The sequence below is a fragment of the Hyla sarda genome, chromosome 6 (assembly GCF_029499605.1).
Source record: "Hyla sarda isolate aHylSar1 chromosome 6, aHylSar1.hap1, whole genome shotgun sequence".
Classification (NCBI taxonomy): Eukaryota; Metazoa; Chordata; class Amphibia; order Anura; family Hylidae; genus Hyla; species Hyla sarda.
In genome coordinates, this window is record NC_079194.1 from 90,514,327 (window position 1) to 90,535,821 (window position 21,495).

The following is a 21,495-nucleotide window of genomic DNA, read 5'->3' on the forward strand; positions in this document are numbered from 1 at the left end:
TTCAATGTCATATCCAGAGGTTGTTTGGGGGAAATAGACATATGAGTGCTTCCAGCATTGCTGCAGGGAATGAAGGGGTGGGTGTCAGTGCTCAGACAATACACCACACTCTGTATCAAACTGGTCTGCATGGCTGTCAACCCAGAAGGAAGCCTCTTCTAAACATGATACACAAGAAAGCCCACAGTCTGCTGAATACAAGCACACTAAGGACATGGATTACTGGAGCCATGTCCTGTGGTCCGATAAGACTAAGTAATTTAATTGGTTTAGATGTGTCAAACGTGTGTGGAAGCAATCAGGTTAGGATAACAAAGACAAGTGTGCTATGCCTACAGTCAAGCATGGTGGTGGGTGTGTCATGGTTTGCATGAGTGCTGCTGGCACTAGGAAGCTACAGTTGATTGAGGGAACCATGAATACCAACATGTACTGTGACATATTGAAGCCTCTTCCAAATATGATGCTCTCCCTTTGGAGACAGGGCGACAGGGCAGAATTCAAACATGATAATGACCCCAAACACACCTCCAAGATGACCATTGCTGTGCTAAAGAAGCTGAGGGTAAAGGTGATGGACTGGCCTAGACCTAAACCCTAGCTAAAGAATCTGAGGGTAAAGGTGATGGACTGGCCTAGACCTAAACCCTACTGAGCAACTGTGAGGCATCCTCAAATGGAATGTGAGGGAGCGCAAGGTCTCCAACATCCACCAGCTCTGTGATGTCATCATGGAGGAGTGGAAGAGGACTCCAGTGCCAACCTGTAAAGCTCTGGTGAACTCCTTGTCCAAGAGGTTTAAAGAAGTGCTGGAAAATATTGGTGGGAACACAAACTATTGGGCCCAATTTAGACATTTCCACTCACTTCCATTTCTACTCAGTTTTGTTGCCAAGGTTTGAACATTGATAGCTGAGTGTTATATTATTTTGGGAAACACAACATTAAACACGGCTACAATGCATAGTAGTGAGTGCACAGCCTCTATAACAGAGTGTCCTCATATATCTTATCTAGCCTATAGGCCAACTTTGGTTATATTTCCATTTCCATATGTTATAAACAAGGAGAAATGTAAAAGGTTGGTAGTTGTTCCTACAAACACCCAATACGCGCAAGTACACAGGTTGCTCATTGGATACAACATTACTGAATGCAGTAGACAAGTAGACAAATTATATAGCACCAATAATTTCTGCAACACTGTACAGAAAATATCAACACATACAATGGTCCCTGTCCCCATTGGGACTTCAAGTATAAAATCCACATTACCGTAGGATTATCTTTTTTTATTTCAATGTACTCTCTATTATATTAGGTCATGTCAGAAGAAGATGTAAAATATGACAAAATATGGAGTGGTCCTCTCATGGTCTATTTTAATATTTCTCCAAACACAGCCGCTTTATACATCAAGTTAACATTCATAAACATTTAGGCCCAAGAAAATCTTTCTAGCAAAGTCTAAACAAATGGTCAAAAAACAAACAAAAAGCTAAACACTGCCTCGAAAACACAATTGTCTCATTTTCATATATTCCAAAGGTATATGTGTAAACATCTTCTTTAGCTCAACCGTGATACAAAAAAGTGACAGCTTGTCCGAGGTAACGCCTTTAATGCCTATTCTGCCATGATGCAAAAAGGAGTCTCCTCACTCGTACTATACGCATGTCCTTTTACATACCAATGATAGAACGATATGTTCTAATGAAAGATGACAACATCACTACATGTACAAAAGAAAGAAAACATTCATAGAAATGAAGAAAAAAAAAGTTAACAAAATTCTTTTTTCTATGATAAACAGTTAATGACAAAATCAACCAACATTCAGTGAATTTGGATCTTCCAGATCTACGTGCATGCAGCAGATAGCATAAAAGTGATGAAAGGAAATCTATGAAATGTACAATTTAGGTGATTTGTAATGTAAGAGATAGGTATTGACTCACCTGATGATGCACAAAACAGCAGCACCACACCATGAGGCTGCATGAGATGGAATTCCTACCAGATATTTAATGGGCTCAGTGTGAGAGTGCACAGGACGAGGATCAGGAGGCTGCAGAGTTTGCAATGCTGCTTCATGATTTCCTTCCAGCTGCCTTGGTAACCCCTCCCAGTGAATAGCCTAAAGTGCAAGGCAGGAAGCGACTATCTGTTGCTATCAGAAAAATGTATCATTCAAACATTTCACCCCTATGTGTGGTTTGTTAGAAGCACTTATTGGGGAAGACACATTACACCTCATGCAACTCTGAGACAAGAACCTGATGCTGATACTTCATGCTGAGAGCTGTCCTGTCTCAATCTCCAGGGCTGTGGTTTGTGTCTGAGATAAGAGGATCAGTCATCAGTGTGTACTACATCTGGGCTGCGTGATGTCCTTTGATGCTCCAGGGTGGTGGGCTCAGATATATGTGCAGCACGCTTTCTGACAGATAAGGGGAAAGGCCAGTATACCACAAGGAAGGGTCAACTTCAAACTGGGGATGTAAGCACATAACCACTCCCCCCCCCCCCCCAAAAGGTATATATGTATTTAAAAGTGCACGCCTGTTTCAAATATACATGACAAGCACTTTCTTCCTCATGCAATGGATGTCCTCATTTTTACAGTAACACATTCATAACATTGTTTGTAGCAGACAGTTGAGCGGTTCTTGGTCTTTGTCATAAGGCTGGGTTTCCACACAGATTTTTTCTGCCATTATCTTGAAAAAATGCCACTGCAGTTTTTCAGCCAAAGTCAGAAGTGGATCTAGTAGGAAGGAGACGTATGAGGCTGAGTTTCCACTTGTTTTTTTTTTCTGGCAGTTTTTGGAAAACTGCCACTGCAGTTTTTGAGCCAAAGTCAGAAGTGGATCCATAAGGGAGGAGAAGTGTAAGTTCTTCCTTAATATGTCCTATTCCTTTTGAATACACTTCTGGCTTTGGCTCAAAAACTGCAGTGGTAGTTTTCCAAAAACTGCCAGAAAAAAAAACAAGTGGAAACTTAACCTAAGTCATTTCTTTATATTTCCCATTACTTTTGAATACACTTCTGGCTTTGGTTTAAAAACTGCAAGTGGCAGTATTTAAAAAAAAAAGCCACCTGTGTGGCTAAAGTGATTACCGCACAACAATTGTAAAGGTCCTGTACATGACCGAAAATCAGAATCCTCAAGGCATGCAAATAATAAAGTACCACCAGTTGACCAAAAACCAGTGCTTGAGGTGCCTAAAACATAACTTTTAATATATTTATGTAAAATCAGGAACTCAAAGTGTATTTGAGTGCTCATGTAATGGTATATGTAATTTCTGGTGCTGGTGATAACTAGAGAGCACCCTTGATCCCAGAAATTATTTTTTAACAGCTCTATTATTTGTGGGACATATACCATTACATGAGGACTCAAATACACTTTATTTGAGTTCCTGATTTTACTTAAATATATTAAAAGTTATGTTTTAGGCACCTCAAGCACTGGTTTTTGGTCAACTGGTGGTACTTTAGGAAATCTAGGCTAAAAAAGATGCAGGTTGTTTCTACAGATCCACGTGCACTGGGGTTCTACTGAATACTGGGAGGCACTCATTGGTATTAAAGGTGTATTCCATGGAAAAAAAATAAAAAATTTTCTTCATATCAACTGGCTCTAGAAAGTTAAACAGATTTGTAAATTAATTCTATTATAAAACCTTAATCCTACCAGTACTTATCAGTTGCTGAAGTTGACTTGTGTTTTTCTGTCTGACCACAGTGCTCTCTGCTGACACCTCTGTCTCAGGAATTGTCCAGAGTAGCAGCAAATTCCCATAGCAAACCTCTCCTGCTCTGGACAGTTGTCAGCAGAGAGCACTGTTGTCAGACAGAAAAGAACAATTCAACTTTCTGGAAAGTACTGGAAGGATTAAGATTTTTTAATAGAAGTAATTTAGAAATCTGTTTAACTTTCTGGAGCCAGTTGATTTGGAAAAAAAAATGTTTTTCACTGGAGTACCCCTTTAATGTTTTTGTTTGTACTATTTTAGAATTTTCATTGCTTCCTTGTGATATTTTGACACACAGAAAATGCCTGATCAGCAAGGGACCTAAGAACTGTTAAAACAGAATCTGCAATGGATCAGGCAGGCTTTTTTGGGGTACAGAAGACCTTTAAACATCTTATCCCCTATCCAAAGGATAAGGAAAAAGATGTCTGATCACGGGGATCCCACCACTTGGGTCAGTGTTTGGGATGGTACGCCATGTCCCCTCCATTCATGTCTATGGGAGGGAGCGTGACAGCTATGTACTTCCTCCCATGGACATGAATGGAGGGAACAAGGTGGCTGTAGTCGCCATTCATCCAGCATGGAGCAGAGTTCACTCCTTGCTCCGGATGACTGCGGTGGCGCAGCGTAGATTACGGGGGGCCCCAGTGCCGGGACCCCCGCGATAAGACATCTAATCCCCTATACTTTGAAAGGGGATAAGATGTTTTCTGGCAGAGTACCCTTTTAACACCATTCTTAATATTCAGTTGTTTTAATCACTCTTCTAAAGTGGAATTGAGCAGTAGCACACATCCCAGTGGTAGGGCCTTCTACAATTGGACATTTATCACTTATCCTGTAGTAGAAAAACCTATTTGATCAGAAATACAGACTTGGCCCAGTCATTATGCCTGTAATTGTCATAATTTTACATTTCTTATTAAAAAGTCACATTAAGTAAGTGTTCTGAGTTTATAGACATGATTCAGTTTTGGTGTTTATTCTGCCAGTAAAAATTAGGCCAAAATGTCCAGACATAATGAAAACAAAGTTGGCATTGCAATCCAGTAACAGGTATAGGCTCAAACACTGAATTAAATAATGCTGTTTGTTTCAATAGAGAAAAGAAATCTATAGAACCAGCAGAAGTTAACAACAAGCCAAACAACCACTACCACATAGCAATAGCACAGAGCAGCCATTCAGATTAGAAAAAAATTAATGTGATGGTTATGGATAAATGTTCCTTTTATGGCCAGCACTAGTTTTATACATAAATTCCTATATGTTTACAGCTGAGGAAACTTCCGCAGACTTCCTATCACTTCCTGGATCACACAAACCCTGACAATTCTCTAGGAAGAAGGGAAGTTAGTTTAATGACAGGGATTGTAGCTTCCTCTCTTCAACCAAAAGGCCATTAATGGCTCCAGTAGTTCCCTAATGCCAAAATTAATCTTAAAGGGGTATTCCACTGGCCAGCGTTCGGAACATTTAGTTTTGAACGCTGTGTGAGCACTGCGTGGGTGTGCCACGCCCCCTCGTGATGTCACTTTGCGCCCCTAAGTGTTCCGACCACTGGCCAGTGGAGTACCCCTTTAAGGTAGATCCTCACTTCTTGCACAGCAAATCCATGGCAAAACCCACATGTTTTACATGCAAATCTGGCTGTGGATATCACCCTACATGCTAAAAGGAGTCAAATCTTCTATAGAAACTGTCAATATACTGTGAATTCCCCTGCATGTGGAATTTTTTTTTTTTTTTAATCTTGTCATCTTGCCTGCTACATTTTCTGCTGAGATTTTTATGTGCACAAATCCACTAGTAAAACCTGCAGCACTAAGCATGTGTCAAACCACCCTTACCTCCTTAAGGACCCAGCCCATTTTCACCTTAAAGGGGTTCTCCTGTGCTTACACATCTTTTCCCCTATCCAAAGGATAGGGGATAAGATGCCTGATCACGGGAGTTCCGCCGCTGGGGACCACCGGGATCATGCACGCGGCACCCCGTTTGTAATCAGTCCCCGGAGCGTGCTTGCTCCGGTACCGATTACAGGCGACCACTGGGCCGGCGGCGTGTGACTCTGCCCCAGTGTGATGTCACGCTCCGCCCCTCAATGCAAGCCTACGGGAGGGGGTGTGATAACTGCCACGCCCCCTCCCATAGGCTTGCATTGAGGGGCGGAGCGTGACGTCACACGGGGGCGGAGGCGTGACGTCACACGCCGCCGGCCCGGTGATCGCCTGTAATCAGACCCGGAGCGAACACGCTCCGGGGACTGATTACAAATGGGGTGCCGCGTGAATGATCCCGGGGGTCCCCAGCGGCGGGACTCCAGCGATCAGGCATCTTATCCCCTATCCTTTGGATAGGGGAAAAGATGTGTAAGCACAGGAGAACCCCTTTAAGGACTCAGTCATTTTTTGCACATCTGACCACTGTCACTTTAAAGGGGTACTCCGCCCCTAGACATCTTATCCCCTATCCAAAGGATAGGAGATAAGATGTCAGATCGCCGCGGTGCCGCTGCTGGGGAGCCCCGGCTCTGTGCGTAATGACGGGCGATACAGGTGACGGAGCCGCGTGACGTCATGGCTCCGCCCCTCGTGACATCACGGCCCGTCCCCTTAATGCAAGTCTATGGCAGGGGACGTGACGACCGCCACGCCCCCTCACATAGACTTGTATTGAAAGGGGCGGGCCGTGACGTCACGAGGGACGGAGCCGTGACGTAACGATGCTCCGGCCCCTGTATTGCAAGTCATTACGTGCAGAGCGAACTAGCTCTGTGCTGTAATGATAGCGCAGTGCCACAGCGGGGATCCCCAGCAGCGGCACCGCGGCAATCTGACATCTTATCCCCTATCCTTTGGATAGGGGATAAGATGTCTAGGGGCGGAGTACCTCTTTAAGCATTAATAACTCGCATGTTCTTGTAGACCCAGTTTTTGAAATTTTACAAGGGGTAAAAGGAGAAAAAGCCCCCCAAAATGTGGAACCCAATTTCTCTCAAGTAAGGAAATACCTCATATGTCTATGTAAAGTGTTCGGCGGGCGCAGTAAGAGGGCTTAGAAGGGAAGGAGCGACAATGGGATTTTGGAGAGCGATTTTTTCTGAAATGGTTTTTGGGAGGCATGTCACATTTAGGAAGCCCCTATGGCACCATAACAGCAAAAAAACAACAACATGGCATACTATTTTGGAAACTACACCCCTCAGGGAACGTAACAAGAGGTACAGTGAGCCTTAACACCCCACAGGTGTTTGACGACTTTTCGTTAAAATTGCATGTGTAAATGAATTTTTTTTTTCACAAGAAAATGCTAAAAAGCGCTGGTTTTCCCCCAAAATGTTTACATTTTTACAAGGGGTAATAGGAGAAAATGCCCCCCAAAATTTGTAACCCCATCTCTTCTGAGTATGGAAATACCCCACGTGTGGACTGCGGATGCACTACAATGCTCAAAATAGAAGTCACATTTGGCTTTTGGAAAGCAAATTTTTCTGAAATGTTTTTTGGTGGGCATGTCGCATATAGAAAGCCCCTATGGTGCCAGAACAGCAAAAAAAAAAAAAACAACACACATGGCATACTATTTTGGAAACTACACCCCTCAAGGAGCATAACAAGGGGTACAATGAGCCTTAACACCCCACAGGTGTTTGACAAATTTCCACTAAATTTGGATGTAAAAATGAAAAATTTGATTTTTTTCACTAAAATGCTGGTGTTACCCCAAAGTCTTCATTTTCACAAGGGGTAATAGGATTAAAAGCCTCCCAAAATTTGTAACCCCATTTCTTCTGAGTATGGAAATACCCCATATGTGGATGTAAAGTGCTCTGTGGGCGAACTACAATGTTCACAGAAGAAGAAGGAGCGCCACTGAGCTTTTGGAGAGAGAATTTGGTTGGAATAGAAGTTGGGGGCCATGTGCGTTTACAAAGCCCGCAGTGGTGCCAGAACAGTGGACCCCCACACATGTGACCCCATTTTGGAAACTACACCCCTCACAGAATTTAATAAGGGGCAAAGTGAGAATTTACACCCCACTGGCGTTTGACAGATCTTTGGAACAGTGGGCTGTGCAAATGAAAAATTTTATTTTTTATTTTCACGGACCACTGTTCCAAAAATCTGTCAGACACCTGTGGGGTGTAAATGCTCACTGTACCCCTTATTACATTACGTGAGGGGTGTAGTTTCCAAAATGGGGTCACATGTGGGAGGGGGGGGGTCCTTTGTTCTGGCACCATGGGGGCTTTGCAAACACACATGGCCTTCAATTTCGAACACATTTTCCCTCATTTACTATTGCTAACCTGACATGTTTTGTCGGGTTGTGCGCCAGATTCCATCGCATTGCGCCAGAAATTCTGTCTGCGCCAGAATGTGTGTCAGAATTTGCTCCAGAATTGAAAAAATCACAACAAACTCTCCATTTTGCTAAGAAAACCCGAAAAAGGGGCGTGGCCGCTGGGAAAAGGGGACAGGGTCTCCGAAAAGGGGCGTGTTCCCGACATTTTCACAAAAAAATTACATATTTACTAAGGTTTCCACATAAAATTTGATGGATTTGAGCAGAGGAAAACCAGACAGACCAGAGCATGTGTAAAAAAAAAGCAAAGTGTAGGCAAAGTGGAAAATGTAGGTAAACCTTAGTAAATACCGTGGAAAATAAATTGTAGGGAATTAAAACCCACAAAGAAACCTACAATCCACTCTTAGTAAATAAGGGCCATTCTCTCTCCAAAATCCCAATGGCACTCCTTCTCTTTTGAGCATTGTAGTTCGCCCGCAGAGCACTTTACATCCATATATGGGATATGTTCTTACTCAGAAGATATGGGGCTACAAATTTGGGGGGCTATTTTCCTATTCTTCCTTGTGAAAATGAAAAATGTAGAGTAACACCAGGATTTTCGTGAATTTTTTTTTTTTTCATTTTCACATCCAACTTTAACGAAAATTCGTCAAACACCTGTGGGGTGTTAAGGCTCACTATACCCCTTGTTACATTCCGTGATGGGTGTAGTTTCCAAAATGGGGTCACATGTGGATATTTATTGTTTTGCGTTTATGTCAGAACCGCTGTAAAAACAGCCACCCCTGTGCAAATCCCCAAATTAGACTTCAAATGTACATGGTGCGCTCTCACTTCTGAGCCATGTTGTGTTCTGCAGATCACTTTACACCCACATATGGGGTATTTCCATACTCAGGAGAAATTGCATTACAAATTTTGGGGGTCTTTTTTCCTTTTACCGCTTGTGAAAATTAAAAGTATGAGCAACACCAGCATGTTAGTGTAAAAAATAAAAAAACTTTTACACTAACATACTGGTGTAGACCCAAACTATACCTTTTCATAAGGAGTAAAAGGAGAAGAACCCCAAAATTTGTAACGCAATTTCTCCTGAGTACGGAAATACCCCATATGTGGCACTTACCTGTTGCCTTGAAAAATGACAGGGCTCCAGAGTGAGAGAGCACCTTGCTCATTTGAGGCCTATTTGGGGAATTTCCATCCGCCACAAAAAAACACTATGGCAGTGTTTCCCAAACAGAGAGTCTCCAGCTGGTACAAAACTCCCAGCATGCCTTGACAGTCAGTCGCTGTCCGGCAATACTGGGAGTTGTTCTTTTTGGAAACAGTGCAGTACAAGAGTTTTTTAATTTAATTTTATTGGGGGAGGGGGGTACATGTGTAAGGGCATATGTATATGTAGTGCTTTACTTTTTATTTGTGTAGGTGTAGTGTTTTTAGGGTAAATTCAGGGGGGGGGCATGTGTAAGGGCATATGTATATGTAGTGCTTTACTTTTTATTTTGTGTAGGTGTAGTGTTTTTAGGGTAAATTCACAAGGGCGGGTTTACAGTGAGTTTGAGCTGGGAGTTTGAGCTGCGGTGGGAAATTTGCTGCATCTCAAACTTGCAGCAGAAAACTCGCTGTAAACCCGCCCGTGTGAATGTACCCTGTACATTCACATCGGGGGCATACCGCCACCTGTTGCAAACTACAACTCCCAGCATGCACTGACAGACCATACATGCTAGGCGTTGTAGTTATGCAACAGCTGGAGGCACATTGGTTATGCAACACTAAGAGTTTGTTACTTAACTCAGTGTTTCGCAACCAGTGTGCCTCCAGCTGTTGCAAAACTAGGATTCCCAGCCTGTACAGTCTCTCAGTGCATGCGGGGAGTTGTATTTTTGCAACAGCTGGAGGCACACTGGTTGCGTAACATTGAGTTAGGACACAAACTCTGTTTCACAACCAATGTGTATCCAGCTGTTACAAAACTGCAAGACTCAGCATACATTGACAGTCGAAGGGACAGTAGAGTTGTAGTTTTGCAACAGCTGGAGGCACACTGCTACAACTCTCAGCATGCCCTTTTGTAGTCTGTGCATGCTGGGAGTTGTAGTTATGCAACAGCTGGATGCACACTTTTTCATAGACAAAATGTGCCTCCAGCTGTTGCATAACTACAATCCCCAGCATGCACAGACTATCAAAGAACATGCTGGAAGTTGTAGTTGGAATTCCAGTGGTTGCAAAACTACAACTCCCAGCACGCCCTTTGGCTGTATATGCTGAGAGTTGTTGTTAAGCAACAGCAGGAGGTGAACAGGCCTCACCTTCTGCTGTATTCTACCGTCGGGACCGCCGCCGCTCCCGCCACCGCTCCTGCCGCCAGGACCGCCGCTCCTGAGGGGACCTCCGTCGGGCCAGGGAGAGGTATGAGCCCCCCCGCCGGCCCCGATCACGGCCCTGATTCCAGCCCAGCAGAACAGAGATTGGTCGGTCGTTTGATCAATCACGTGATCATGAGGTGGCACCCGTGCCACCACACTCCTGCTGGGTAAGGGTGAATGGGGCTGTCTCGGTCAGCCCCCTTCACCCTTTTTTTCTGGCTCCCCAGAGACCCGATTGACCCGGAAGCGCCGCAAATCGCCGGTTTGAATTGACCGGCGATTTGCGGCGATCGCCATCATGGGGGAGGGAGGGGGGACCGAACTGCCCTGGGTCCTTACTTAAGTACCAAGGAGCCAGGGCGTACCCATACGCCCTGGGTCCTTAAGGGGTTAAAGGGGTACTCCAGTGGAAAACTTTTTTAATCAACTGATGCCAGGAAGTTAAACAGATTTTTAAATTACTTCTATTTAAAAATCTTCATCCTTCCAGTACTTATTAGAGGCTGTATTACTGCAGAGGAAATTCTTTTCTTTTTGGATTTTTTTTCTGTCACGACCACAGTGCTCTCTGCTGACACCTCTGTCTATGTCAGGAACTGTCCAGAGCAGGAGAAAATTCCCATAGCAAACATATGCTGCTCTGGACAGTTCCTAAAATGGACAGAGGTGTCAGCAGAGAGCACTGTGGTTGTGAAAGAAAATAAATCCCAAAAGAAAAGAGTATCTGTGGTATACAGCTGCTAATAAGTACTGGAAGAATTAAGATTTTTTTTTTATAGAAGCAATGTACAAATCTGTTTAACTTTCTGGCCCCGGTTGATTTAAAAAAAAAAAGTTTCCCACCGGAGTACCCCTTTACAGCTTTGCCACAATTTTTTAATAATGCTGGGACTGGTGTGATAATTTTTTTATTAAAAACTTACCTACCCCCGTTCTCCGCAGATTCTGCAGAAGTTCCCTGTGTGGCAACTTCTGGCCCCCCAATGCATGTCTCTTTTGCTTGCTTTCCAGAGGATGGGCAGAAACAGGACATTCCTGCTCAGCCAATCAATTGGCGAGAAAAGACACAGCATACAGAGCATTGGGGGAATTAGGATGACCTGCAACAGGAGCTGTAGCAGGAACTGCAGGGGGACCAGAGTAACATAGTAACATAGTTCATAAGGTTGAAAAAAGATCAGAGTCCATCAAGTTCCACCCTAATGAGTCCCTACTGAGTTGATCCAGAGAAAGGCAAAAACCCTCATACTAGAGATAAAAATTCCTTCCTGATTCCAAATATGGCATCAGAATAAATCCCTGGATCAACATTCTGTCCCTATAGATCTAGAATCCATAACCTGTAATGTTATTATTCTCCATAAATGCATCCAGACCCCTTTTAAAGTCTTTTACCTAGTTAACCCATGACCACCTCCTCTGGCCGAGAATTCCACAGTCTCACTGCTCTTACAGTAAAGAACCCCCGTCTGTGCTGGTGTAGAAACCTTCTTTCCTCAAGACGTAGAGGATGCCCCCTTGTTATATATACAGTCCTGGGTATAAATAGATCATGGGAGAGATCTCTGTACTGTCCCCTGATATATTTATACATAGTTATTAGGTCTCTGCTAAGCCTTCTTTTTTCTAAACTAAATAACCCTAATTCTCATAATCTTTCTGGGTACTGTAGTCCTCCCAACCCCCATATTACTCTGGTTGCTCATCTTTGAACCCTCTCCAGCTCCACTATATCTTTCTTGTACACTGGTGCCCAGTACTGTACACAGTATTCTATGTGTGGTCTGACTAGTGATTTGTACAGTGGTAGAATTATTTCCTTGTCGTGGACATCTATGCCCCTATTGATGCGCCCCATGATTTTATTTGCCTTGGAAGCAGCTGCCCGACACTGGTCACTACAGCTAATTTACTATTAACTAACTCCCAAGACCTTTTCCACGTCAGTCGTCCCAAGTTTGCTCCCATTTAATACATAATTCCAGCCCGGATTTTTCCTCCCCATATGCATTACCTTACATTTATCAGTGTTGAACCTCATCTGCCACTTCCCAGGTAAGTATAACTTTTTTCCTCACAAGTCCGATTATTATCTAAAAAAAAAATGTGGCACACCACAGTTTAGCTAGAACTATCACCTTAGCCAGGGCAGAGAGTGACTATATCTTGGACTCCCGGCATATGTATGCATTAGACATTCTCCTTTATTTATCCTGCTGCATTCTGCTGCATAGAAACTGAACACTTGCAGTAAGGTTCCCTCATATTTTACAGCCGGCTGCTGGGACACTCTTTGATCAGTTTATTATCAGAGAACCTGTCTAATTAAAAAGGGAATGTCCAATACCTTTAGCCTAATGTTCACACATCAGAGGATAGAGTGATGTAAAAAATATAAAGGTGTGAAAAGTGCCTTTTTTTAAAGCATCAATAATTATGACAACACAAAATATTGAAGGCCAAAAGATAAATTGACATTCCTATGAAGAATGTTTGACCCCAAGTCATTCCCGGCCCAGATAGTGCAGTCTTAACTGTGTGATGAGACATTTGTATGGACATGAAAGACAATATTAGGAACACAGGAGCTGAACACGCTTTGGAAACGTGAACATTCAAAAGCTTGGCAAATCGCCACATCTATAGCCAGCTGCAAATGGCTTAAAAAGACGGTTTCCTTTAGTGCAAAAATATATTGAAACAATGAAAATGTTGATGGAGGGTATACTGCCCTGGAACGGGTCGTCCATTCAGGAAATAGAGATCTGCAGGACAAAAGCAGCCACCTGGCTTCATATCACAGGCCCTGCAAAGCTGTTTACTCAGCGAATTACAGAATATTAACAAGCAGTAAATTGGTGAGTGGTTGTACATAAAATTGATATATATTTTGTTTATCAGCGTCTAGATCTTCAAAGTCTGCCTTCTGTCAGTGGAAGGAAACACAAGACCATGCCCATTCCTTACTCTTCCAAATGCTACAGGATGAAAGTGAGAGACAGATCCCACAAATAATGAAATTCTCATGCGTGGTTTATAGATTATGTGTAACCAAAAGGTACAAATTGTAAAGCCCACCCACCGTGCATAATGATGCTGTGATTTGTGCTCCTAAACACTAACTATTTAAGCCTTAAGAGCACTTTTCTGTTTGATGTCCTATAGAAAGCGGCATTCTACTATATAGGACATTATATACAACAGTCTTAAGATAACCTTTGAGTGGTTTTGGGTTATGGCCAGGTTTAACTTTGCCTTAAATTGCTTTACAATTTCTAACACAAATAGCAATCTAATATTTTGGCAGAAATGTTAATACAATTACATGGAAAAAAAATAGAACACTCAAATTGAATTAAGTGAAGACTGTTAATTTTACCATCCAGTAACACCTTATTTGGTCTCATATACTCAAGAGTATGTTCTAATGCACCTCAACTATCCAACCTCTGAATAAACATGACCCATTATGGCCAAATGCTAAATGGCCAAACTGGTCTGTCGCCGGTCCCATGGTACATGCATTAAGTGGCAACATGTATAAATAAATATCATAACCACAAAGGAAAGAAAAATCAGGTCATGACACTTAATTAAACAGTGGTAATTACGTGAAATGGCAATGGGTGTAACAACGGTCCTGGTTTCTATGGGCGGTGCTAGACGCTATGAAAGTACGCATGGAAAAATGTGATCACGGAAAGATAAGCATAGCGACTCACCCTTGGATAGAAAGTAGTCAGCTGCAGATAAGTCACTCCGGTGGCATCCGTTGACCAGATGGAGGTAGGAGCGGGGAGGCAGTAGATGTTACGGGGGAATCAGGCGTCGGGCCACAGCCTGACGAAGCACCAGCCAGTGCGATACGGCTGTGGCCCGACGCCTGATTCCCCCGTAACATCTACTGCCTCCCCGCTCCTACCTCCATCTGGTCATCGGATGCCACCGGAGTGACTTATCTGCAGCTGACTACTTTCTATCCAAGGGTGAGTCGCTACGCTTATCTTTCCGTGATCACATATAAATAAATATAGTTCTTCAATATATCTGACCTCCCTCCGATCTAGTCTTCTCTGTTAGGTATGTCTGCACTATTTATAGCACATCATGCTTTTAGTAGCATTAAAGGGAAATGTATCACCTAGATTTTATTTTCTGATTAGAGCCAAAAACTTAAACATATTATTTTTTCTAATCTGCTTCTATTTTCTCATTGTAATTTTTCTTCTTTCCTTTGTGCATTGTTTTGGGGGCAGCCATCTTGAGTGAGCTGTTTTTAACAGCATATAGTGATATGCCCTACAGCAACAAGTGAGCGCTGTGACATTATCAGAGATCATTCTAAAGGGGGGGGGGGGGGGGAGGATGCTAATCTCTGCTGTTATCTCTCTACTGGTATTACCTTTACGGTGATTCTGAGAAGAATAGCATTACTGGGAAATTACCTGTACAGAACAGGAGATTTCAACTTGGTTTTATACCTAGTCGCCAAAATAGAAACTGCAATAGAAACTATTTTATTATAAAAAATAGATAGCAAAATTGAAAATTATAAATAATAATAATCTTAAACAATATGGTTAACATATCAACCTGATTTCAACAATTGGTCATTTTCTGTTGACACATTCCCTTAAAGGACTTACGCCTTGTATTGGATTGGTCAAGTTCAAAAATATTATGTTGTATATAAATACATTTCTATGCAAACAAACCACAAAGTCCATACAGACAAGTCTAGGTATTTCTCCATATTCACAGTGAGTACATGGTGATGTTTTTTAGAGGTTTTCACTAAAGTTTACTTTTAGTCTATTAATAATCAATAATGTAGCTAAGCCATCGCATATGCTTGAATACCTTTTAGCTAGCATTCTTTTGTATACTGGCAATGTGTATGCAGCCCCTACAGCTTCATGGCCTAAACATAGGGGGTTGGCTGCTACGGAGAATTTTTTTAAAATATTTTTTTTATAAATTGACAACAGAGCATTATTAAAAGGGGAAATTAAGTATGACACAAAGTTCATGTAAAGCTACAGATGTGCTGGGTGTTTAGAAGTGCTCTTGCAGTTACTCTCCACTGTTTATTATAGCTGGGAGCCCTGAAGAGTTACCTATTAAAGGGGTTATCCAGGAAAAAAAACTTTTTTATATATATCAACTGGCTCCAGCAGGTTAAACAGATTTCTAAATTACTTCTATTAAAAAATCTTAATCCTTTCAGTACGTATGAGCTTCTAAAGTTAAGGTGGTTCTTTTCTGTCTAAGCGCTCTCTGATGACACTTGTCTCGGGAACCGCCCAGTTTAGAAGAGGTTTGCTATGGAGATTTTCTTCTAAACTGGGTGGTTCCCAAGACACGTGTCATCAGAGAGCACTTAGACAGAAAAGAACAACCTTAACTTCAGAAGCTCATAAGTACTCAAAGGATTAAGATTTTTTAATAGAAGTAATTTACAAATCTGTTTAACTTTCTGGAGCCAGTTGATATATATATATATTTAAAAAAAAAATTTTTTTCTGGATAACCCCTTTAACTCCCAAACTGTGTATTTAAAAATGGACTTTCTATTAAAGAACATCATTCAAGTTGCATAATTACCAGAATGAAATCTGATGCAATTTTTCTTTACATAAGGGACACCTCACATACAAAATGCACCATTTTTGAAGGCAGTATCTGTTGTGACAATTGTACTTTTAACAAAAAAGTCTCCCATAAATCCCCTGAGCTATCTAAGCAATTAATGAATATGACCCAATATGGCCAAATGCTAAATGGTCAAACTGGTCTGTCCCCTGTCATATGGTGCATGGATTAAGTGGTAACATGTATAGATAAATATAGCTCTTCAATATTTGTGACCTCCATTCAAGTTTCATAATTACCGTAATTAAATTGATGCAATTTTTCTTTACATTAGGGACACCTCACATACAAAATGCACCATTTTTTCAGGCAGAATCTGTTGTCACAATTTTCCTTTAAACAAATTAGCCCCAATGTGTTATAACAATCAGCTACTGAGAAGACAACGCAATTGTGTTCACAAGGTTGAAGCTAGAAGAGAGGAAAGCGCCCTGCATCCCTTTTTCCTGGAAACACTTTAAGATTTCCGTACACACCATATATCCTGATTCTAAAGACAAAGCCTTTCACAGTATACACAGATCTTAAATAACAGAGACTCGCACAACACAAGGGGAGGGGGGACAAAAATACTCTGATACACAGGGAACGTAAGAATTCTTGTTACAAATTTAGTTATTCTGCACTTAGTAACAAACAGAAGTTTTTCTCAAAATAGTTTAAGGACAGGTTGCCAACTGGATGCATATTTCTCATGAGAACTGTGTACAAGATATGGGTTTAAGAAGTAAAACAGCATATTTTCCATTTTGAAAGGAAAAAAATGCTGCTATTATCATAGAATCTTTTAATAGTGAATCCTGGCTATTTATATCACTCCTAATGTTATACACAAGACGAATAAGAGCATTATAGACTGCAGAAAATGCAGAAGGGGTATAAAGGACATCATTTACTGTCCTAGCCGCCAGACAGAAGGCTTCTGTATGATGACTTTATATCTCACACTTTTAGCTGTAGGCCTGAATGCAATATACTTTATTAGTATTGACTTGAGAAAAAGCAAATGCAATTGTACAAAAGCGTTTTCAAGCATATTTGAGTGTGTGTATTTATGTGCATATAGAGGTATACAGTGGTACAATAGGACTCCAAGGAAGTCAATGCAGGGGAATTACAGAACTGCAAAATCCAAACTATAGTAGACACAAGGTCTTACAGAAATATGAAAAGCCCTGGAGTATCTCAAATATCCCATTTATAAAGAGAACATGTTTGTCTGTCAGGTGCAGCCTAAAAGGGATATGAATGAAGGCTCTTCATGATGCACCACCGAGCTCATACTAGCTATGTGAATGACCCCTTAGAGTTGTGCGCTGACACTAAGCAGGATCAATGAACAATCTCTACTTTATTGAATCACCGCACACATGGCAGCTAACCATGTCTTAGTAAAAGTTGCAATAATGTTTTCCTTAAAAAATGTTCTACACAGGCCTGTAAGCCTTTACTAACAGGTTCATGCCCGTATCATACAGAAAAGGAACAAACGATCAGTTAATGAAAACATTGAGATCAAGGGTGGATGGGGCTTGTCAACTAAAATAAGTAGTTGTGGTTTTTTTTAATGGGACAGTCATTTGCAAAAAAACTTTTATAGAATGTAGATAATAAGATTATATGAATATCAGTAATATACATTGGTTAAAAATGTATATATTTTTGGGTGAAAAAATTATTTTTTGTCCCTGCAGCTATTGGCAGTGTGTCTGTGCAGATACAAAATACAGGAAGTGTGGATGGACGAGCAGGGCTCTGTACACTGAGGACAAGCAGAGCTCTGTATACTGAGGACAAGCAGGGCTCTGTACACTGAGGACAAGCGGGGCTCTGTGCACCGAGGACAAGCGGGGCTCTGTGCACCGAGGACAAGCAGAGCTCTGTGCAACGAGGACAAGCAGGGCTCTGTGCACTGAGGACAAGCAGGGCTCTGTGCACTGAGGACAAGCAGGGCTCTGTACACTGAGGACAAGCAGGGCTCTATACACTGAGGACAAGCAGGGCTCTGTGCAACGAGTACAAGCAGGGCTCTGTGCAACGAAGACAAGCAGGGCTCTGTACACCGAGGACAAGCAGGGCTCTGTACACCGAGGGCAAGCAGGGCTCTGTAAACCGAGGACAAGCAGGGCTCTGTGCACTGAGGACAAGCAGGGCTCTGTACACTGAGGACAAGCAGGGTTCTGTGCACTGAGGACAAGCAGGGCTCTGTGCACTGAGGACAAGCAGGGCTCTGTGCACTGAGGACAAGCAGCGATCTGTACACTGAGGACAAGCAGGGATCTGTACACTGAGGACAAGCAAGGCTCTGTACACTGAGGACAAGCAGGGCTCTGTACACGGAGGACAAGCAGGGCTCTGTACACTGAGGACAAGCAGGGCTCTGTGCACTGAGGACAAGCAGGGCTCTGTACACTGAGGACAAGCAGGGTTCTGTGCACTGAGGACAAGCAGGGCTCTGTGCACTGAGGACAAGCAGGGATCTGTACACTGAGGACAAGCAGGGCTCTGTACACTGAGGACAAGCAAGGCTCTGTACACTGAGGACAAGCAGGGCTCTGTGCACTGAGGACAAGCAGGGCTCTGTACACTGAGGACAAGCAGGGCTCTGTGCACTGAGGACAAGCAGGGCTCTGTACACTGAGGACAAGCAGGGCTCTGTACACTGAGGACAAGCAGGGCTCTGTGCACTGAGGACAAGCAGGGCTCTGTACACTGAGGACAAGCAGGGCTCTGTACACTGAGGACAAGCAGGGCTCTGTACACTGAGGACAAGCAGGGCTCTGTACACTGAGGACAAGCAGGGATCTGTACACTGAGGACAAGCAGGGCTCTGTACACTGAGGACAAGCAGGGCAATGTACACTGAGGACAAGCAGGGCTCTGTACACTGAGGACAAGCATGGCTCTGTACACTGAGGACAAGCAGGGCTCTGTGCAGTGAGGTTCTATGACACGCCTCTAGCTCCCACAGCAGGCGATTTGACAAGGCAGGAGCCTGCACAGAGACCTGCTTGTCAACCCATACTTCCTGTATTTTGTCTCTGCACTGATACACACAGGTAATGGCTGCAGGGACAAGACAGCATTTTTTTCACCCAAATATACACATTTTATAACCAATGTACATTACAACTATACATATAATGTTACTATCTAGATTATATAAAAAAATTTCAAATGGCAGGTATACTGGTAAAGTCTTTGTAGATGATGCAAAACAGTTATTAATAAAGCTGTATAAGGTTACAGAAGGGTAGAGGTAACCGTGCAGTGCAGACCAGTTTTACATGAACTTACACGGACCCTGTCTCGCTGAACAATCAGTGTGATCTGCCAGCATCATGTTATAGGGTAGGAGGAGCTTAGCAGATTGAGAAAGTGTTATTGGAAAGGATTCAGTATAAACTCAGTATTTGACAGCACTTCATGAGTGTACTTACAGAGATAATGGTCAGTCACTTAGTAGCACCACCAGCAGTCTCTGGCAGCTTCTCCTCAACCCACAAGCCTTGATAGATCTCTTCCTTTTTGGGTATAGGGGATATCAATCAATCATTGCTATTCGCGAGGGAAGAATCCGCAAAAGACTGCCGCAAGACTTGCGGCTCAGGCAGCATATAAATTAAAGGGGTTATCCAGGGAAAAACTTTTTTTTTATATATCAACTGGCTCCAGAAAGTTAAATAGATTTGTAAATTACTTCTATAAAAAAATCTTAATCCTTTCAGTTCTTATGAGCTGCTGAAGTTGAGTTGTTCTTTTCTAAGTGCTCTCTGATGATACCTGTCTCAGGAACTGTCCAGAGTAGAAGCAAATCCCCATAGCAAACCTCTTCTCCTCTGTGCAGTTCCCGAGACAAGCAGAGATGTCAGCAGAGTTGCCAGACAGAAAAGATCAGCTCAACTTCAGCGGCTGATAATTATTGAAAGGATTAAGATTTTTTAATCGAAGTAATTTACAAATCTGTTTAACTTTCTGGCACCAGTTGATAAAAAATAAAAAATAATGTTTTTCACCGGAGTACCCCTTTAACCCCTTAAGGACTCAGCCCATTTTGGCCTTAAGGACTCAGACAATTTAATTTTTACGTTTTCATTTTTTCCTCCTCTCAATCATAACTCTTTTATATTTTCATCCACAGACTAGTATGAGGGCTTGTTTTTTGCGCGACCAGTTGTCCTTTGTAATGACATCACTCATTATATCATAAAATGTATGGCGCAACCAAAAAACACTATTTTTGTGGGGAAATTAAAACGAAAAACGCAATTTTGCTGATTTTGGAAGGTTTCGTTTTCACGCCGTACAATTTATGGTAAAAATGACGTGTGTTCTTTATTCAGAGGGTCAATACGATTAAAATGATTTCCATTATTACATACTTTTATATTATTGTTGTGCTTAAAAAAAAATCACAAACTTTTTAACCAAATTAGTACGTTTATAATCCCTATATATTGATGACCTCTAACTTTTTTATTTTTCCGTATAAGCGACGGTATGGGGGCTCATTTTTTGTGCCATGATCTGTACTTTTTTTTGATACCACATTTGCATATAAAAAACTTTTAATAAATTTTTTATAATTTTAGCAATTTTGGACTTTTAAAAAAAAAAATTTGGTCACGCCGTTCACCGTACGGGATCATTAACATTTTATTTAATAGTTCGGACATTTACGCACGCGGCGATATCAAATATGTCTATAAAATTTATTTTTTACGCTTTTTGGGGGTAAAATAGGAAAAAACGGACGTTTTACTTTTTTATTGGGGGAGGGGATTTTTCACTTTTTTTTTACTTTTACATTTTTTAACATTTTTTTTTTTACACTTGAATAGTCCCCATAGGGGACTATTCATAGCAATACCATGATTGCTAATACTGATCTGTTCTATGTATAGGACATAGAACAGATCAGTGTTATCGGTCATCTTCTGCTCTGGTCTGCTCGATCACAGACCAGAGCAGGAGACGCCGGGAGCCGGACGGAGGAAGGTGAGGGGACCTCCGTGCGGCATTCTAAATGATCGGATCATTCTAAATGATCATTCTAAATGCGGGCGATCCGATCATTCATTCAAATCGCGCACTGCCGCAGATGCCGGGATCTGTATTGATCCCGGCACCTGAGGGGTTAATGGCGGACGCCCGCGAGATCGGCCATTGCCGACGGGTCCCTGGCTGCGATCAGCAGCCGGGATCAGCCGCACATGACACGGGCATCGCTCCGATGCCCGCGGTTATGCACAGGACGTAAATGTACGTCCTGGTGCGTTAAGTACCACCGCACCAGGACGTACATTTACGTCCTGCGTCCTTAAGGGGTTAAGGACGCAGACCTTTTTCACCTTAAGGACTGAGCCCTTTTTCCCAATTATGACCACCG

The 21,495-nt window shown here is 42.3% G+C and overlaps 1 protein-coding gene across 3 annotated transcripts in view; it reads right to left on the bottom strand.

Moving 5' to 3' along the window:
- The window catches only part of ARHGEF3 (Rho guanine nucleotide exchange factor 3), a 420,133-nt gene that overhangs the window by 175,472 nt on the left and 223,166 nt on the right, over positions 1-21,495 (bottom strand). Inside the window, exon 1 of one of the 3 annotated variants that reach the window (XM_056524426.1) lies at positions 1,959-2,263. The exons of the other annotated variants lie outside the window; for them this stretch is intronic. Coding sequence (XP_056380401.1) covers positions 1,959-1,991 — 33 coding nt within the window. The 5' untranslated portion in view covers positions 1,992-2,263. Of the gene's footprint in view, positions 1-1,958; positions 2,264-21,495 lie in introns of those variants that run through there. 3 annotated transcript variants of the gene reach the window in all.